Source organism: Salvelinus sp. IW2-2015, linkage group LG30 (assembly GCF_002910315.2).
Source record: "Salvelinus sp. IW2-2015 linkage group LG30, ASM291031v2, whole genome shotgun sequence".
NCBI lineage: Eukaryota > Metazoa > Chordata > Actinopteri > Salmoniformes > Salmonidae > Salvelinus > Salvelinus sp. IW2-2015.
In genome coordinates, this window is record NC_036869.1 from 17,616,662 (window position 1) to 17,636,070 (window position 19,409).

Below are 19,409 nucleotides of genomic sequence, written 5' to 3' on the forward strand. Positions count from 1 at the left end.
TTACATGATTAATCAGTTTAATCGCATAATAATAATTAGAGTTATTTGATAAATAAGTCTTCAGTTTTAACGATGCCAAAGACACGACAACGGTCGTAGATCTATAGCTTACTGCTCCATGTATTATACAGAGTTTGGGTCATTCAAATTCTGTAACAAATTAGACTGTCCTGTCAAAATTGTGTCAGTCTCTTTATTTAAAGACTAGTTTTTATTTCTGGAAGTTACGTAGACTTAGTTTTKTTTGTTCATTTTACATCATTAATTGCAGACCTGCCAACCCTGTCCAGCTTTTTAGAGTACCAGACGCGCTCGGCAAATTGRAGATTCAAGGGTTTTCTTTCCCCCTGCACGCTCGTGCGCGCACTTTTTGTGTGTCTGATCGCAATTATAGAATTGTACCAAATCACGTCTATAAAAGGTTGTAATAAGAAACAGTGGATGAGAACAAATCTTCTGGAGRTTAAAATAATTTCCTAGACAGATTTGCCTGGTAGCTAGCAGATTTAGCCTTACGCATCAGGACTTCTCGTGGCAAACAGTTCCTTTGGCAATCACTGAAACCTTCTTGGTAACGAGGGCACTCGGAATGTCTGTACTGAGGCAGCTTTTTGTGACGTGGATCATAATTACTGTTAGAGTCTATCAGGTTGCGTGATCCTCGTAATGTTACGTGGAAAATAGAACTAATGGGACGCAGAATGAAATGTATATCAAACTCACATAAATGCGACCAGTTATTTTTCGTATTTGCATTTAATTTATTTCACTAACAAATGCGAGTGAACTGCTGGCACTTTAGACCCCACTGAATGTCTATCTTATGTTCGCTAACATTAGCTTGAAACAATGAGTGATTCCACAACACACGGAGTCGAAAAGGGATTTGTCCGTGTTTACGTACAGCTGACAGTCGGCAAAATCAGCATCACAACAAACAGGAGGGGCAGACACTGGGTAACAGTCGGTAAAATCAGCATCACAACAAACAGGAGGGGCAGACACTGGGTAACAGTCGGTAAAATCAGCATCACAACAAACAGGAGGGGCTGACACGGGGTAGCTACGTCGAATAATGATGTATTAATCTCCATGTCCGTTGACACAAACTCTGTACATGTCTGTGTGTTGCAGCTCGAGAATCAGGATGTTAGATTTACTCAGTGGATTTTTTAATAAAATGTAAAAAATAAACCAGGCCCTATTCATTTCTGCATACTTTTATCTCTGATCTGGTACCCGCGTACATGGACAGAAAATTGCGTAGTTGGTACGCAAAATGCGGGCATGTTGGTAAACCTGTAATTGATATGAAAACAGTAGCTCATGTTTAGTTTGGAAGTTCAGAGATTTTGATTATTACATACTACTCATAATAGTAATACATTATGAAAATGTGATTTCTGTAATAAAATTTAACAACAATGTCATCTTTAATGTATGTTAAATAAAGCACTGAATGATTTACAGCCTTGTGATTATATCAAACATAGATTATAATATATTGGAATGATTTCATTTACAGTGCCACTATAGTGTGTGTGTATATATACATAACAAAATTATAAATGCAACAATTTAAAAGATTTTACTAAGTTATATGAACTGTAAGGAAATCAGTCAATTTAAATAAATTCATTAGGCCCTAATCTATGGATTTCACATGACTGGGAATACATACATGCATCTGTTGGTCAAAGATACCTTAAAAAAAAAAAGTAGGGGCGTGGATCAGAAAGCCAGTCAGTATCTGGTGTGACCACCATTTGCCTCATGCTGCGCTCATCTCCTTCACATAGAGTTGATCAGGCTGTTGATTGTGGCCTGTGGAATGTTGTCCCACCCCTCTTCAATGGCTGTGCGAAGTTGCTGGATATTGGCGGGAACTGGAACAAGCTGTCGTACACATCAATGCAGAGCATCCAAAACATGCTCAATGGGTGACATATCTGGTGAGTATGCAGACAATGGAAGAACTGTGACATTTTCAATTTCCAAGAATTGTTTACAGGACCTTGCGACATGGGGTTGTGCATTATTATGCTGAAACATGAGGTGATGGCAGATGACAATGGACCTCAGGATCTCATCACGGTATCTCTGCATTCAAATTGCCATCGATAAAATGCAATTGTGTTCGTTGTCCATAGCTAATGCCTTCCCATACTATAACCCCACAGCCACCATGGGGCACTCTGTTCACAAAGCTGACATCAGCAAGCTGTTCACCCACACGACGCAATACATGCGGTCTGCAGTTGAGGCTCATTTGACGTTCTGCCAAATTATCGAAAACAACGTTGGAGGCGGCTTATGGTAGAGAAATTAACATGAAATTCTCTGGCAACAGCTCTGGTGGATATTCCTGCAGTCAGTATGCCCATTGCATGCTCCCGCAAAACTTGAGACATCTGTGGCATTGTGTTGTGTGACAACTGCAAATTTTAGAGTGGCCTTTTATTGTCCCTATCGCAAGGTACACACACCTGTGTAAGGATCATGCTGTTTATTCAGCTTCTTGGCAAAGGAGAAATGCTCACTAACAGGGATGCAAACAAATTTGCGCACAACATTTGAGAAAAGCTTTTAGTGCGTATGGAAAATTGATCTTTTTATTTCAGCTTGATGAAACTTGGGACCAACACTTTACATGTAGCGTTTATATTTTTGTTCAGTGTACATGTGTGAGAACACAGAACAAGGGCCTGGGAGATGCCACTCTTTTCCTTTTCACACTGAACTTCAATGATACCTCCTACCTCTTGCTCCTCCCTCTCACAATCATAATAGACTGTGGGTGTGACTGTGAATCCAAAGACTGGATTCTACCTGGATTTTACCAGGGAAAGTAATTGATCAGTTATGTGCTAGGGAGAAATGAAAACCAGCACCAACTTGAGGGCCTGAGTTGTGTAGCCCTGTCTGGAATAGACCATCTAATCTTTCTTCTTACAACCTTTGATTTCTATGATCTCTCCTGTCAATCCATATAACCACTGAACCTTCCCCTATCCCCTCCCCAAAAGCAAAGAACCCAGCACCCATGAAAAAAAGGTAGCACTTTCACACAAGACCTTACCTATTGACATTGATACAATGTCAAATCACAAACGACAGGATCCCACGTGCAATACACTGTCCTTAATCAGTGGAGGGATGTCACAAGCAAAGGGATATACTCTTCTACTTGTTTCCAATCAGGCCATGTCTGATTTTGAGCATCTTCATTTAATCCATCACATCCCCATCATTCCTCAGTCTCTACCCTTGGAAGTGTCCAGTTAGAAGTTGGGCTTGTGTTTCTTGACCTCGACCATGAGGTGGTGCAGGTTGATGAGCTCCGAGCGCACGGCCAGGCTGCGGAAGKTGGGCTGGGACAGCACCTTGTGGAAGCCATGGTAGTACTGGATGAGCTGGGTGAGCGCCCCCTGGAGGATATGAGGAAAGGAGTAGAAAATCTAAAGTTGAATGAAAAGCTTCAGAAGGAAAAATTAACTCAYAACAGCCCATGGCTCATAGTTGATACATCTTAAAATGAAAAATATTTATGTCAATTTAAGGGACCCCTTTTGGCTCAAGAGCACCCCTTGAGGAAAAACTTCTGTATACTCTAACTTCATACTGTACATTAATATTCATTGTTTAGATTAAATGCATCTGTTAGAAAAGCAAAGAGGAAGGCAGTACCTGAATGATACCAGTGCCGTTCTTGAAGTTGGTGAAGGATCTCATGACATCCTGACTCAGAGCTTCCACAGCCTGTTTCCATGTGCTGGAAAACCCCCTGACTAGCTGGGTGATCCGGGCTGAGAGAGAGAGAGAAAAAAGAAAAAGAGGGTTTGAGAAGGGGGGGGGCGCGAAGAAGAGAACAATATGAGTTTAGGGATGGGAGGTATGGTGAGAGCGGATGCAAGAAGAGAGGGGAAGAAGGGTGTGAAAATGTGTGGGAGAAATGCAAGACAATCGTTAGGGTGAAAAGTCAAACAACRATGTCACAGGAGAGTAGAAACAAACGGTCCAAACAGTAGCTGTAAATAAAGAACAAGTCATGACAGGAACAAAGTAGGAGAAAGGTTACAGTGAAAAAGACAAGGGCAAATTCAGAAAACAATTAAAATGATCAAAAGGTCTGAATATTTTTCTCCCTACTCACCTTCATCATTCTTTAGTCTATCCAGCTGGCCTTTCTCTATCAACGCCTCGCTCACCTTCACAAACACTATCATGCCACCAAAGGGGGAGGACAGAATCTCCTCAATAAACTCCTGATGAAAGGAAAAAGAAAGAGGGGAGTGTTTCATTTGAGTAAACTCTGATTATCTGTGAATCTGGCACACATGACAAAACTACATTAACCAGAATCGCTGAGCATTTTTACCTGGCTCCTGGCCTGGAGGAGCTGCTGGAAGCCCTCAACCTCTTTACTGTCATCGGCTGCCCTCTCCTATGACAGAGAGGAAAACAGCATGACATCTTCTAATTCTGTATATTCAGAAGACTTAGCCTAGCGGTTAAGAGCGTTGGGCCAGTAACCAAAAGGTACCTGGTTTGAATTCCATAGCCGACTAGGTTAAACAGCTCTTGACATCTCCTTGAGCGAGGCACCTAACCATAATTGCTCCTGTAAGTCGCTTTGGATAAGACCATCTACTAAATGACTTAAATATAAATAACTGAACAAAGGAGTAATTTCAGGTGGGTAATAAGTTAATCGTTCATGTTTATGGTTTTASACTTGTTATTCTCACCATGAGTACATTGAGCATCATGTCGTAGTTGTTGATGAGGAAGATGGTCCCTGCGTGAAGGGAACTCTGCAGCCATCTTCAGGACAAAGTTCTCCACTTCAACCTGAAAATACCAGTGATAGCTATATCAATCACACAAACCACTATGTCAAATGTTCATGCTAATTGTAGGATCCCCACTATTTAACTGTTTTTATTGTTGTTTAGTTGTGTACCTGCAGTTGGCCAAGGAGGGTGTGGGTTCGCTCGCTGGTGAATGTCTGGTTAATGCTAACGATGGCAGAAGAGAACTCTGCGTATCTACGTGTGATCTGAAACATGAACACAACTGGTGTCAACAACTGTMTGGTATTATTAGACACTGATACATGAAATACGTCAAAAACGTGTGTGTGTGTTCATACATAGTATGGTCTGGTGTCCAACACGCCCAGTTTCTGGGGGTCCGTGTTGCAGATGCTCTGAATGTTCATCTCCAGGATGAGCTCAAACCTGGGCCACAGCAGCTCCAGCACCGCCTCCCAGTACCTGGCACCCCATGGAGAAACAAATACATAATAGACCTATGAMAATGTGCATCAAGGGTCGATTCTGAGTTAAGATGTGTTTTCTTTTAACCTCTCTAGGGTATGTGGGACACTACCGTCCCACCTGGCCAACATCCGGTGAAATTGCAGAGCGCCAAATTCAAAAACAGAAGTACTTAGCCAAGTAGAGGAGTAACAAAAGTCAGAAATAGCGATTAAAATTAATCACTTACCTTTGATGCTCTTCATATGGGTGCACTCACAAGACTCCCAGTTACACAGTTACCTCTTTATATCCAAAAACCTCAGTTTTGTTGGCGTGTTTTGTTCAGTAATCCATTGGCTCAAAGGCAGTTACAACAGGCAGATAAAAAATCCAAAAAGTATCATTAAAGTTCGTAGAAACATGTCAAACGATGTTTATAATCAATCCTCAGGTTGTTTTTNCGTCGCCCCACGGACCTCCCGGTCGTGGCCGGCTGCGACAGAGCCTGGGCGCGAACCCAGAGACTCTGGTGGCGCAGCTAGCACTGCGATGCAGTGCTCTAGACCACTGCGCCACCCGGGAGGCCGATGTGTTTTCTTTTAACCTCTCTAGGGTATGTGGGACACTACCTTCCCACCTGGCCAACATCCGGGGAAATTGCAGAGCGCCAAATTCAAAAACAGAAGTACTTATAATAAAAATTCATAAAACATACAAGTGTTATACATCGGCTTAAAGATAACCTTCTTGTTAATCCAACCGATTTCAAAAAGGCTTCACGGCGAAAGCATACCATGTGATTATCTGAGGACAGCGTCCAGCACACAAAACATTACAAACAGTTACCAGCCAAGTAGTGGAGTAACAAAAGTCAGAAATAGCGATAAAATTAATCACTTACCTTTGATGATCTTCATATGGGTGCACTCACAAGACTCCCAGTTACACAATAAATGTTTGTTTTGTTCGATAAAGTCCCTCTTTATATCCAAAAACCTCAGTTTTGTTGGTGCGTTTTGTTCAGTAATCCATTGGCTCAAAGGCAGTTACAACAGGCAGATGAAAAATCCAAAAAGTATCATTAAAGTTCGTAGAAACATGTCAAACGATGTTTATAATCAATCCTCAGGTTGTTTTTAGTCATAATAATCAATAATATTTCAACCGGACAATAGCTTCGTCAATATAAAAGAGAAACAAGAAAGGCGCACTCTCGGTCGTGCGCAGAAACAGCTCTGGGACTTACCAGGGTCCACTCACTCAGTGGTCTTAATCCCTAATTTTTCAGAATACAAGCCTGAAACAATTTCTAAAGACTGTTGACATCTAGTGGAAGCCATAGGAAGTGCAATCTGAGTCCTAAGTCATTGGATACTGTATAGGCAGTCAATGGAAAACAACAAACATAAAAAAATCCCACTTCCTGGATGGATTTTTCTCAGGTTTTCGCCTGCCATATCAGTTCTGTTATACTCAGAGACATTAACAGTTTTGGAAACTTTTAACAGTTTTGGAAACTTTAGAGTGTTTTCTATCCAAATCTACCAATTATATGCATATCCTAGCTTCTGGTCCTGAGTAACAGGCAGTTTACTTTGGGCACGCTTTTCATCCGGAGGTGAAAATAGTGGCCCCTACCCTAGTGAGTTTTTTTTTTTTAAACAAATCTGTAACAAATCCATTGACATGAATATTTGATTTTCATTAAACAAATTACATTAGTATGTCTTATGTCAGGCATCAAACATTCTATTTCACAGRACATACAGTAAAAAGACTACTGTATCATAGGTTAACAATCAACAGACTCCCCTTACATATAGAATATACACTCAACAGACAGTTTATTAGGTACATCCATCTAGTACCGGGTTGGACCCCCCATTTGCCTCCAGAACAGCCTGGATTCTACAAGGCGTTGGAAACATTTGTTGCTCAATTGGCAACAAGGGACTTAATGTGTGCCAGGAAAACATTCCCCACACCAGTACACCACCAGCCTGTATCAGGCAGGATGGGTCCATAGACCCACGCTGCTTAGCGAAATCGTGACTCTGCCATCAGCATGACCCATCAGGAACTGGGATTCGTTGGGCCAGGCAATGTTTTTCTACTCCTCAAATTGTTTAGTGTTGTTGATTGTGTSCCCACTAGAGCCGCTTCTTCTTGTTGTTTTGTAGCTGATAGGAGTGGAACCCGGTGTTGTCGTCCGCTGCAATAGCTTATCCGTGACAAGGACCGACGAGTTGTGCGTTCTGAGATGCCGTTCTGCACACCAACGTTGTACTGTGCCGTTATTTGTCTGTTTGTGGCCCGCCTGTTAGCTTGCACGATTCTTGCCATTCTCCTTCGACCTCTCATCAACGAGCTGTTTTCGCCCACAGGGCTGCTGCTGACTGGATGTTTTTTGTTTGTCGCACCATTCTCGGTAAACCCTAGATAAGACACTGTTGTGCGTGAGAAGCCCAGGAGGGCGGACGTTTCTGAGATACTGGATCCGGTGCGCCTGGCACCGACAATCATACCCGGCTCAAAGTTGCTTAGGTCACTCGTTTTGCCCATTCTAACACTCAATCAAACAGTAACTGAATGCCTCGATGCCTGTCTGCCTGCATTATATAGCAAGCCACAGCCATGTGACTCACTGTCTGTAGGAGCGATCCATTTTCGTGCATTGGGTGGTGTTCTTAATAAACTTGCCGGTGAGTGTATAGTATACTGCAGGAAATAGGATATGTCATATATAGCATTATGCTCAAGAGTTAAAAATGTATGGAGTGTCATGGAGTATTTGCACAGAGATTGTTACTGACTTGTCCAGGGCTGGGATGGCCCTCTTGGTTGTGATKGCTCTGAAACGCAGGATGATGTGGATACACAGAAACACAGCRATGCTGTCGTAGCAATCCGATACATAGGTGGACATGCTCTTCTGCAGGGGAAAGGAGGGAGGGAGGAAGGGAGGGAGGGAGGATGGAAGGAAAGGAGGGAGAGAGAGGTGGGTATAGGCATGATAGAGAAAGAGTCATATCATAATTAGAGACCATCATTTTCCAAAATGAAGGACTCCACTGTTACCTGCTGGGTTATGCCTTTACCATTTTTCTTTACAGCAATGTATGAGAAGTATTATCGTACCAGGAACAAGCTGAGTGTCTTTCCCATGACGCTGTTGAAGAGRTCCAGCRCAGAGTTTCCAGCCACCATGAAGAAGTCAAACAGGAAGAGGAACTCTCGACAGCCGTTGTCCAAGAGGGCGTAGTGCTGACTGCRGAACAGCGTCTCATAGGGATACTGAGAGAGGAGGAAGAAGGTTGGTTGGGTGACTTGATAATCTACATGAATGTTAATATTATAACTCTGTACATTCCTCTGAGATGAGTGTGGTGACAAGAAGGCAGTGAGAGAAGCACAGGTGTATTGGAGCAGTACAGCTTAACGATATCTACACGTTTACGGTTGGYTTGGTGTCTTGCCTCACAACCGTACACTCTGCATGTTCAAATAGATTTCAAAGTAGTACCTAACGTCTTATAATAAGGTAGGGTAATTTAATTCAAAATGTCTGTTACACTTGTGCGGTAGTATATGGTATAGCTTGGGTGGTCTGATTTGGGTTGTACAACACTGCCAGTGGCCTCACCCTGCAGTCCCCTCTCTGGGCAGTGTGGGGGATGAGGATGGGCCCCTCCAGCTCGGCAGGGCTCAGCACGGCCCCCCGCTGGCCCAGGGTGAAGATGGTGTTCCTGCTCTTCAGGGAGGGCTTGGAGAAGAAACCTTTCTTGGCCGTGTCTTCCACTCCCATCAGGTCATCTTTGTCTGCCACATCCTCATACTTGTCAACAGAAAGAGACAGAGAAAGATATTACGAGAACAGTATTAAATATTATCTGCTAATTCACTGATAATCAAACACTGTTGAAATTGTTGTACCATCAAACACAACATAGCYCCTAATGTACGTTATAGTGACACTTTGAAACAGGATTMTTTTCCAGAACATTTTAAAGTAACAACCTGAATTAAGTTATATTGAGCCTATAAACCAACATAAGTTTTTTTTTACTTCAAAATGTAGCCTCCTTCACTCCTTCAGACTTTGACATTGCTCATTCTGATATTTCTTAATATCTTTATTTTATTTTGGGGGATTTGTGTGTTTTGTTAGGTATTGCTGCACTGTTGGAGTTAGAAACATAAGCATTTCGCTGCACCTGCAATAACATCTGCAAAATAGGTGGACGCGACCAATAACATTTCATTTGATTTAGCACCATGTCATTCACTCACCTGTACTTTGAGCAGCCTGCCGCTGTAGGACTTGAAGTAGCTGTAATAGATCTTACTCATGGTGTCCACGTACACATCCCTGATCTCCTTAGCTACTGTCCTTTCATTTGCCAAGAGGAACTGATAGAAAAATCTAAAGTACGGAGAAAAAAGTTAGATTTTTGTAGATACATGATTGTGGTGGTGCTTTTTAGTCTATTTTACAGTTTCCAAACACGTGGAAGATTTTGAAGCAAGGAATCAGCCCGTTATATGCCTATATCATTACCTGTACTTAAGGAGAGTGTTCTGGGGGATTTGATAGTTGGTCATGGGCTTTCTGAAGAAATAAATCTTCTGCAGGATAAATTCTCTGATCTTTGCGACAGCCTATGGAACAAAATAAAAGACAGTTTAATACACAATATATTTGCTCCATTACCTTCCACACCATTATTCCTCACTTATATCTCCTTCTCCCATCCCATTCTCTCTTCTCCGTGTATCTTCACCTTGATTTTGAGGCGGTCCACGATGTCCTGGATGTCAGAGCAGGCCAAAGTCTCCCTGAAGCTGAGCTCTTTGGCAAAATTGATCTTGTTGTTGAGCTCATGGAGCTGCTCAAGGAACTCCTGCTCCGTAACCGGGCTCTCCACGATTACCCTGGAGGCGGACAAAATGTCGGGAACAATTATTAGAATACATGCTTGCCCATAGCACCACTTACAACATCATAGGTCGCCAGATCGCAATTGTAAATGAGAACTTATTCTCAACTTGCCTACCTGGTTAAATAAAGGGGGGGGGGAATAAAAATAGAGACTGTCAAGTAAATTTCTCATAACAGACATCAATATGACATGTGCTCCCTAACCGCTTTCTATCCATATCTATGAAATATATACAGGTACATGTATTGTTACAAATAACACAAACACACACGCCCTTACTGGATCATAGCTCCGGGCACCACCAGCTCATCCACCAGTTGGCTGAGGTGGCTGCGTACTGTTCTTCAGCCGCACGTTCATGCTGACCGACTGCTGCTGCAGAGTCTGGATCTCACTGCTGATGGACGAGAGGTCACTCTGGAAGCCGCTCAGCATGCCCTCCATTCGCTGAAGAAAGAGAGAGGGGAGGATAGAGGGGGGGGGGGAAGAGAGAGGGGATGAAAGAGATTTATCATTGGCTTCATTATATATTTTTACATAGAAAATTGTAAAAGCATTCTTTCAGACTCTGCACATGCAAAAATGAGGATCCATTTAGAATGGACTTATGAAGCCACTTGATACTTTTGATTGAGGGCATCATCCACTCACCTCCAGTATGKAGTCACAGGCTGTGATCTGGTTGTGCAGAGAGGCAATATTCTGGCTCTCCTTGATATCTGACACAAGCTTGGTCAAGGATTACCTATCAGGTTGAACTACTGAATCTATCAGGAATTACCATAAATAATGCACTAATTCTTTCACACAATCATTCGAAACATTAATACATGAATGGATACAGTCTTTGATGGAAGCTTGTTCAATTCGTTGGAGTTCACCCTCCACCTGTTTAGAGTAATGCCTGAGGTCAACTCCCTGAAAGAAACAGAGATTCAGATGAAAGGAAGCCATCAGTTGCAGGAATGTAGCCTTATATACAATATATAAAATGAAAACTAACAGGAAATAAAATTGAAACTAAATGTGTTGATGTTTAGGGACATGCATAGTGCAGCCATGGTACCATGGTCTTACCGTTTTCAGTGCCTCCTTCACCAAGTCATCTTCCAGATTAGCTTGTATGTGAACTGGGTTGGGGGGGTAGCTAGTTTAATATCCATAAAGGTTGGTTCTAACATTTATCCAAAACACTGAACTAATTAGCTAAATTGCTATTTGGTTATGAACCAATTTGACCTTATGATAGGACCAATACTTAATTCAAAAGACTACAATGCTGAAGGACTTACTATCCACTTCATCCAAGATGAACTCGTCTGTGGTCAAGTCCAAGTCACCCAGGTTGAGAGGGGCCATGGCATCTGTGTCAGGCTGCATCTGTTTCTGTGTCAGGCTGCATCTGTTTCTGTGTCAGGCTGCATCTGTTGCAGAATGACAGTAAGTCAACATGGCTTTAGTGTACTATGTACAGGAAGATATAACAATTCAATGAGTTAGCTAACTGACTCCGTTCATGGGAGTAAAGACTTAAATAGGCCTTTTCCATTGCAGGTTTTAGACAGGTGCTTTTTATGTTCCCACCTCTGAGGCCTGGCCCAAAAAAAGTATCGGGTTCTGGCCTACTCTGACTTGGGGCCAGAGGGGACTTCTGAGGTATGAGTCACCTTGGCAGGTAGCATGCTAGTTCTGGTGCAGGAACGACAAGAGCTTTTAACTTGCTAACAAGCAATCAGTGACTCTGGCTAGCTAGCCTTGCATCTGATGCRATGCATCTCTGATGCAAACACAACAATAAGGCAAAACGACAACAACAGAAGTCGGAACATTCAAGTTATCATAAATATATCTTGTATGCCAGAAATATTATCGAACGTCACCTCATCTTGTAAATATGACATGACATTCGCCGTCGAGTTGCCAGCTATGTTTACAKCGAACACAGCTACAGTCACTGCTCCCTCCACCATAGCCTAAAAGAAAAAACTAGACACGAACGTAGTGTGCTATTTCCTAATGTCCCCGCGATACCTGAGTAAAAACGATTAGAAAATATAATTTTGAAATCTGTTTAAAATATGTATACATATGTATATGTCGAATACAATTACTATACAAATATACACTGTTTTAAATGTCATTTATATTGTATTCATTTCTATATTGTTTAAAAAGCTATTTAATATCGGTTCATGTTCCTAGACGGACAAGTTATGCCGTTGTAATCACTTCCTCAGTGAACTCGCGAAACGAAGGCAAAAGCCATCGCGAGAGTCTCGGAATTTCCTCTTTGAACGGAACCTGCTTCCAAGATGGTAAGTGCCGAATTGGGTTACCAAAATTATTGTCAATATCTGCATTCATCTTCGCTTTTATGGACATTCTGTAAATTGGACGACTATGATACTATTGTTAACATTGTGTTTGAGAACTTTTATCCTTTATTTATCATATTTAAGTTGCATAGATTGACGCAAATCTACAACTAACTCCCTATGCTGAAATACCTATTTCGCGCCGACACTACAGGAAAGTACAGCTTTTGTCGATATAGGCTTTGGTGTTTTCATAATAGGTTTTTGTAAACCTCAGTTTCACACACTTTGTTGGGCTGGTGGTTGTTATTATAAGCTAAACAATTTTTAGCCGTCCATGGTAAGCTGGTCTCATTGCTGCTAACGTTGTCTAATGCTACCGAGTTAACGTCAGTCCTCGTCACTACGGTAGCAAGCTGGCCAAGTGAACTCAAGATTTTGAAACTAGGTGTTAATTCACGGCATTAGTTGTGGAAATACAAATGATTAATGCCGTCACACTGTTTGCTGGCTGGCAAGAACGGCCACTGCCAGGCCTCAGGAAGCKACGATGTAGCTAGCTTGCTAACGTTAGCTAGTTAAGTGAATCGCTATTGACCCTGTTCTGTCTTTTCTCTGCAGTCTCTGGTCATTCCTGAGAAGTTCCAGCACATCCTTCGTGTTCTCAACACGAACATTGATGGTAGGAGGAAGATTGCCTTCGCCATCACAGCCATCAAGGTAGCTATGCTTGTTAAGAATGACTTTCTCAGGACTATGTAGAGATGACTACACAGTTGGCTAATGTGGGACAAAGACCTAAAGTAATGGTTCATGTATATTTCTTTCACAGGGTGTTGGCAGGCGATATGCCCATGTTGTCCTGAGGAAGGCTGATATCGACCTCAGCAAGAGGGCTGGAGAACTTACTGATGATGAGGTGAGAGGACTGTATGGGGCAGTTGTGGACATAATCATTTACCTAAACATGAAAGCTGGATGCATCATAGGCTGTGTTTAGACCGAAAGCCCAACCTTGATATTTTTTTTCGGTGGTCTTTTGACCAATCACATCAGATATTTTTCAGAGCTGACCTGATTGGTCAAAAGACCRGTTAGCAAACAAAGGTCAGAATTTAAATGCCTTTACAAACTCAGCCAGAGGGGCTGAGGCCRGGATTCAAATAAATCACAGGGTGGCTGATTTGAATCCTGGCCTTAAACTCCTTTCATGGATCTCCTTGCATCACTCTCCTTGCATCACTCAATGAGTTATTGTGGTGTGGCCCAGTCATCTGTGAACTCGGCCTGCATTACATCTGAGTGGATGTATTTGTCCCCAGGTTGAGAGGGTGGTGACAATTATGCAGAATCCTCGCCAATACAAAATCCCTGACTGGTTCCTCAACAGACAGAAGGACGTAAAGGATGGCAAGTACAGCCAGGTACGTGACTGCAGCAGACTTGAGACGTCTGACTTCTTTCTAAAATTGTAACTAAACTACTTGAGTTTGTTGCCATTGCATTGATATTGGCTAGTTAAAGTAAACTTTGTCTTCGTGGCGCAGTTTATACAAATTTRTGCAAAAATATTTCTGAAAGCTAAATGTACAACTGTCTCCCAATAATCCAACCTTACAATGGTCTTTGTTTGTATGTTACAGGTCCTTGCTAACGGTCTGGACAACAAGCTGAGAGAGGATCTTGAGAGGCTGAAGAAGATACGGGCTCACCGTGGACTCAGGCACTTCTGGGGGTAAGCGCTTTTCTGATGTCCCGCTATATTGCATAGCTGTTTTCTGTATTTTAATGACAAATGCCAGTGCTCTGCCGAGGCCTGGTTTCCAAATGCATACTGCTTCTGTTTTTTTTAAGGCATATGGAAAATGAAAACGAGTTTGTTGGATGAGTTCAAACCCTTTATTTGGACAGTAGTTTCCTAATATTTTGTGCATACTGGACTAAAGCACTTTCACTAGAGAAAATGCTTTGAATAWGTTCTATGTAAAAGCTGAACCTAAACTATGCTTAGCTTGATCTCTGTACTGCTGAGGTATATCAAGGTGACATTTAGCCAACTTATTTTGTAGTCAATTGCAGTTACTCTGTAGCACAAGTTCCTTAAGTGATTATTGTAAGCACACCAATTATGGTATAATGGTCAGCACATTTGTCAACTTCTGCTGTCAGTGTTATCAAATAATTTTGTCCTATGAAGACTATTAAATTCCATTAGGATGGGCTTTCTTACACGTTGACTTTCTGGATACATTTAATGACTGTTTGCTGTCCCTCTTTCAGTCTGCGTGTGCGTGGCCAGCACACGAAGACCACCGGTCGTCGTGGTCGCACTGTTGGTGTGTCCAAGAAGAAGTAAAGTCTCCCTGCTCCCCATGTGTCAATAAATGCACAGTTCATATATTTGATTGTTTGCTCATCTCTTCTTACTGAGTTGTTTTGGTGCGGTTGTTGCATAGTTTACTCCGATCAGAGCCTCAAGGTCAGCAGCACTTTAGGCTTTCTTTGCTCCCATGTAGGTAGGTAGGTAGGTAGTTGTCACTTATTGGCCAGAGATTTCAATCACCTGGGCTGTATTCTTTAGGAAAAGGTTGTGGTAATGTCATGAATGGAATTTGTAACTCCTTATTTTACCATGTCAGAGGCATGTCAATTTATCTAAATGTCCCACAATGTTGTGCMCAAGTCTGAATGGATCTCTAAGAGGGGACTGAACGAGCACTGTAAACCAGACCAATTCCAGGATTTGAAAAGGTGTATACTCTTCATATACATTGGTATGATCTGAAAAAGTTGAAGGGACCAGGAGAATTGGTCATGAGTCCTAGGAGGAGCTCAAGTTCAGTTGCAACCTGTTTAAGTTTGTAGAATAGCATGCTMCCCTGTTCACCCTCAACATGCAACCAAGTTTCATTGACTCAATCCTGTGACACCACAGCACTAATTTCATACCAATGCAATCATTGTGCTCACTAGATCTTAAGGCTGAAACATCAAGMGTGATTGCAACATATAAACTGAGTAATAGTTCCAAGTGGGATATTGCTTTAATTGTACAAAGATAACACTGAGGTAAGCGAACCCATGCCAGAAGAACAAAGTGCATCAATCAGAAAAGTCATGGAACTAGCCCTATGGTCAGGATGCATTCCACTGACAGTTACTACTTGACGTTCTCCATAAGCAACAGTGATTCAGTCATGTCTTATTACATTTTCAAATTTCCATAGAAATCTAATGCAGTATTCTTGCATAATATTCAATCCTTCATGACCTCTGGTCATCCCAAGTCTCAAAGGTTAATCTTCCAATGAAAAATTCTCACACGGATCTGAAATGTATCAACTGTCTTGGTGCAATGCCMAGCATCAATACTTGAAAGGTTGGACTAYGTATGTTGTCTGGTGTGTGCCAGTCCAGACAGCATTAAGTCAACCCTTTTATCAATGATGAATCAGATCTGCTTTGTAGGAATTCTAAACTTTACACTCGTTTGATTTGAAGCTACTGAAAACAGAATGTTGAGMCCGGCAATCTATGGAATGTTCCYAATGACTACCTTCGAAGCAGCTACACGCAGCACACAACTCTTAGTCTCTCTAACACGCATGGTCAGAGGGAGTGCTCCTCACCCCTCTTTGGGCTGTGGGGACTTAGGCTGTGATGGTTGAGGCTGTTGGTCCTTGGTGGGGGCATAGTAGAGCTCCAGAGGCTTTCTGACCTTCCAGTACTTCTCATTTACCAGCTCCAGAGTCAAGGAGCCGTTGAGAGTCTGAGGTATAGAGAACAAAAGAAACGTAAGTCAAAGCAATGGATGAGGATGAAAGTAGAGCAGGAGATATAGGACATGAGGGGTCCATCTAAATTAATTCACTGATAATAGCTCCCACCACCCTGAAAAAAAGATGACTGATAAGCTTGTGTACTCACAGAGAACTGGCCCCCTGATGTGGGAATGTAGATGGTGTATTGTTTCTCACTGATATTCTTCAGGCTGGCCCCTTCTGCTGCTGCTTCYTCTCCTTTAGCACCCCCCTCTTTCTCTGTCCCTGTATCTGATTGGCTGTCTCTTTGTCTGTCCTCCAGAGCGATACGCAGAGCCAGGTACTTAGACAGGTGGTCCACTGTTGCATTGGCTGTGGTCTTCACATATCTGAGAAGAATGGGTGTCAATAAAAACCAAACAAAAAGACATTCCGAATTGAAATTTCCATCATTTGAGATAAGTTATAACAGAACACCTCATAGCTACATCCCACAGAACCCTCACCTGGTCTGGCTGTAGTCCTGTGTGTTGACCAGCATGGGGTGCGGGCGGAACACCAGCTCTATCTCAGAGCCGGGGCTCTCTTTGTGGCAGCGGACTGGTGGCGTGGGGCTGCCCCCATCCACCTCCGGGACCGACCCGTACGATTCTCTAGGCCGCTTGGGGTTCCGGGTGTGCCCGGCCTCAGAGGGGGTGTGGCTCGGGGGGAGGGGCGCATGGGAGGGAGCGGAGTCGTGGGAGAGGTGTGACCGCGTGTCCCCATTGTCCTCGCCACCGCTGAAGGTTGTGTTGTCGCTCTCCTGCGCCGGTTTGCGCACTCGCTGGGCTCTAGGGGGTCAAGGGTGAGCAGAGTGCGAGAGGCCATTTTACACTTCCAATACTCAAAGGAGGGACTTTTCCTGACTTGTGCAGTGTTGTTCGTTTGTCCACATACTAGGTCTGACAACTCTCTCCTGATTTCAAGAATCTTTCAACTGGGATTTCTGGGAAACCTATAAACCCTACTCCCCCTCTCATCTCCTACCTGTGAAGTGCCTGCATGCGCAGCCCTTCCTCAATGCTGGAGCTGAGGGCCTGCTTGTTGTGCAGTCGGTTGAGTCTCTCCAGCACCCGGTCCTGGTGGGCCTCGTACTCGTCCCGGCTGGGGTAGATCTTTGAGATGAGGGCGTCGAAGTTGGAGTCACGGCGCAACGAGCGTCTCGACACCAGCTTCTTTCGGCACGTGGGGCATTCCTTGTTCCTGAGGAGGAGAGGAATGAGGGTGAGTTAAAGATAAGCTTTCATATAGTCTGATAAGCTTTCATTTTATAACGTTTAATATGGAGGTTCTCTTCAGATTTAAACTGGCGCACACTCCAGAGTAGAAAGAATGAAGGGTCATCCTCAAATCGCCACAGCTGTGTGTGTGTCCCTCACCCTGATCGGAGTGCAGTGACGATGCAGTCGGAGCAGAAGCGGTGCAGGCACTCCTTAGTGGTCATGGTGTTCTTCAGCATGTCCAGACAGATGGGGCACATCAGCTCACTGTGGAGGCTCCTGGGGGACACTGCTATCTCTGTGCTGTCCATGATCGCCTCCTACAGGCAGGGAGGGGAATGTGTCAGGCAATACAGGTAACTCTATGGGCCATCTATGTCCTTCAAGGGTCAGCTTTAAACTGGTTGACCTTGGCCCGGTTTCAAGTGCACAAAAAAAGCATCCTTCCTTTCCATGGAAATTTCACAAGTAGGTGAGATCAATGGTTCCACTGTTCCTCACACCAATGTTTGTTAACTGAGAAACTATAAAAAGGACTGAACTGAACTGTTTTTGTGAATACAATACAATGCTGTTATATCACTTCTCACCTGGATGCATTTGTATTTCTATGTGGAACGTGATTATCATTACCTGTGGGCTCCTGTGCAGCTCATACAAGCTCAGCTCCCACGTCTTACTGGGGTTTTGGATGTTGACTGGAGTCACCATTTTGTGTTTTAAAACCCCCTATCTATGGAAACGCATGAAAGATGACGAGAAATGTTACACACATTACATTTAGTTTTAGGTAATTAGGCCTACATAGACTGATGTGAGAGAAGATCTGTGTATAGGTTAGATTGCAGTCGATTGCATTACAACTGAGCAACCCAGTTTGACAGCTGTTAAGACAAGTGAAGAATGAGACTGAAGTCTTTGGGCACACAGGTGGTAATAGTAATAATTATGCAGTAAAAACACAACAAGGGAAGATGTTTTGGGATAGCTAGCTAGTTGTTCTAAAAACAGTGAAATGTCAAAGCAACGCAGTTGCAAACMTAGGTACATCTCATTACACTCTCCTTGACATTTCATGCATATTGACGTCTTCCTTTGTTGTATCGTAASTAGCGAACTACTTTTCTAAACTTATTTTGTCACAATGATGTACATCATTGAGCAAACTGTCAGACTCCGGTAGAATCGTAATGCCACACTATTGTCATGCTATCCCTGTGTAACTAGCGTACCAAAAAAAAGGTGACTTGCTGTCTAACTAGTTGGTGGGACTAGCTACCCTAGCTAGTTGCTACTTACCAAGGAATTTGAAGGACAGCTGGCCGGTGTGGCTACGCTAGCAGCACAACTAACGTTAGCTAGCTTGCTATGGACACTAGATTGTAACGAGAGACTTTCAAGCTCGTGCCACTATGACCACCTGTGACAAGGTTATTTTCCGTCACGATGTATTTTTGARGGGGTGATACTATCGCTATATTCCATCCAGAATGACAATAATTAATCAAAGACGACAGGTTTGGAATCTCTCTGTAGCCATCTTTCTTACTTTTCGCCGGATATGTGGGGAAGCAACTTCGATTTCCCTTGCAAATAGCTCAGTCTGATAGCTACCCCTGGTGGTTATTTGGGATAATGCACGCACAAATACTGTTCTAAAGACTGTTCTCTTGAATGGCACGGTACATTTCTTACCTTTTCCATTCTAAGAAACATTTATACACTTTTAAATATGTCTGTCTTTCAAATGCACTTGGACATCTTGGGGCAGAGAGAGGGAAAAATTGGAGGGGGAGAGAGAGAAAGGAAGGGAGATGTCAAGACAGATAGGGCTGACTGATTAGTTATTTTCTTTTTACTAATTGTTTGTCTT

The 19,409-nt window shown here is 42.9% G+C and overlaps 3 protein-coding genes across 4 annotated transcripts; 1 reads left to right on the plus strand and 2 right to left on the minus strand.

The window, feature by feature from the left end:
* Nucleotides 1–1,649: 1,649 nt before the first annotated feature.
* LOC111954938 (vacuolar protein sorting-associated protein 52 homolog) lies at nucleotides 1,650–12,417 on the minus strand. Its single transcript, XM_070436054.1, is given in 21 exon segments — nucleotides 1,650–3,428; nucleotides 3,688–3,806; nucleotides 4,154–4,265; nucleotides 4,379–4,444; nucleotides 4,749–4,794; nucleotides 4,796–4,851; nucleotides 4,964–5,059; nucleotides 5,153–5,276; nucleotides 8,075–8,193; nucleotides 8,400–8,555; nucleotides 8,905–9,096; nucleotides 9,552–9,684; nucleotides 9,820–9,920; nucleotides 10,043–10,193; nucleotides 10,481–10,540; nucleotides 10,542–10,648; nucleotides 10,853–10,920; nucleotides 11,044–11,119; nucleotides 11,279–11,331; nucleotides 11,494–11,581; nucleotides 12,082–12,417. Coding segments are annotated over 21 exon segments (2,160 nt in total). The 5' UTR covers nucleotides 12,172–12,417; the 3' UTR covers nucleotides 1,650–3,281.
* On the plus strand, nucleotides 12,409–14,916 carry LOC111954937 (small ribosomal subunit protein uS13). The gene is made up of 6 exons (XM_023974879.2): nucleotides 12,409–12,516; nucleotides 13,138–13,236; nucleotides 13,349–13,435; nucleotides 13,839–13,940; nucleotides 14,160–14,251; nucleotides 14,797–14,916. The coding sequence occupies exons 1-6, from the start codon at nucleotides 12,514–12,516 to the stop codon at nucleotides 14,870–14,872; spliced, it is 459 nt and encodes a 152-aa protein (XP_023830647.1). The 5' UTR covers nucleotides 12,409–12,513; the 3' UTR covers nucleotides 14,873–14,916.
* Nucleotides 14,917–15,541: 625 nt separating this feature from the next.
* LOC111954936 (E3 ubiquitin-protein ligase RING2-A-like) lies at nucleotides 15,542–19,112 on the minus strand. Of its 2 annotated transcripts, XM_023974878.2 has the most exons (7): nucleotides 18,836–19,112; nucleotides 18,170–18,269; nucleotides 17,696–17,856; nucleotides 17,304–17,519; nucleotides 16,784–17,107; nucleotides 16,444–16,666; nucleotides 15,542–16,285 (listed from the first exon to the last, which is right to left on the minus strand). In XM_023974878.2, the coding sequence occupies exons 2-7, from the start codon at nucleotides 18,245–18,247 to the stop codon at nucleotides 16,142–16,144; spliced, it is 1,146 nt and encodes a 381-aa protein (XP_023830646.1). In that variant the 5' UTR covers nucleotides 18,248–18,269; nucleotides 18,836–19,112; the 3' UTR covers nucleotides 15,542–16,141. The 2 variants fall into 2 exon arrangements, with proteins under 2 accessions (XP_023830646.1, XP_070292154.1); XM_070436053.1 differs by lacking the exon at nucleotides 18,170–18,269.
* Nucleotides 19,113–19,409: the final 297 nt, after the last annotated feature.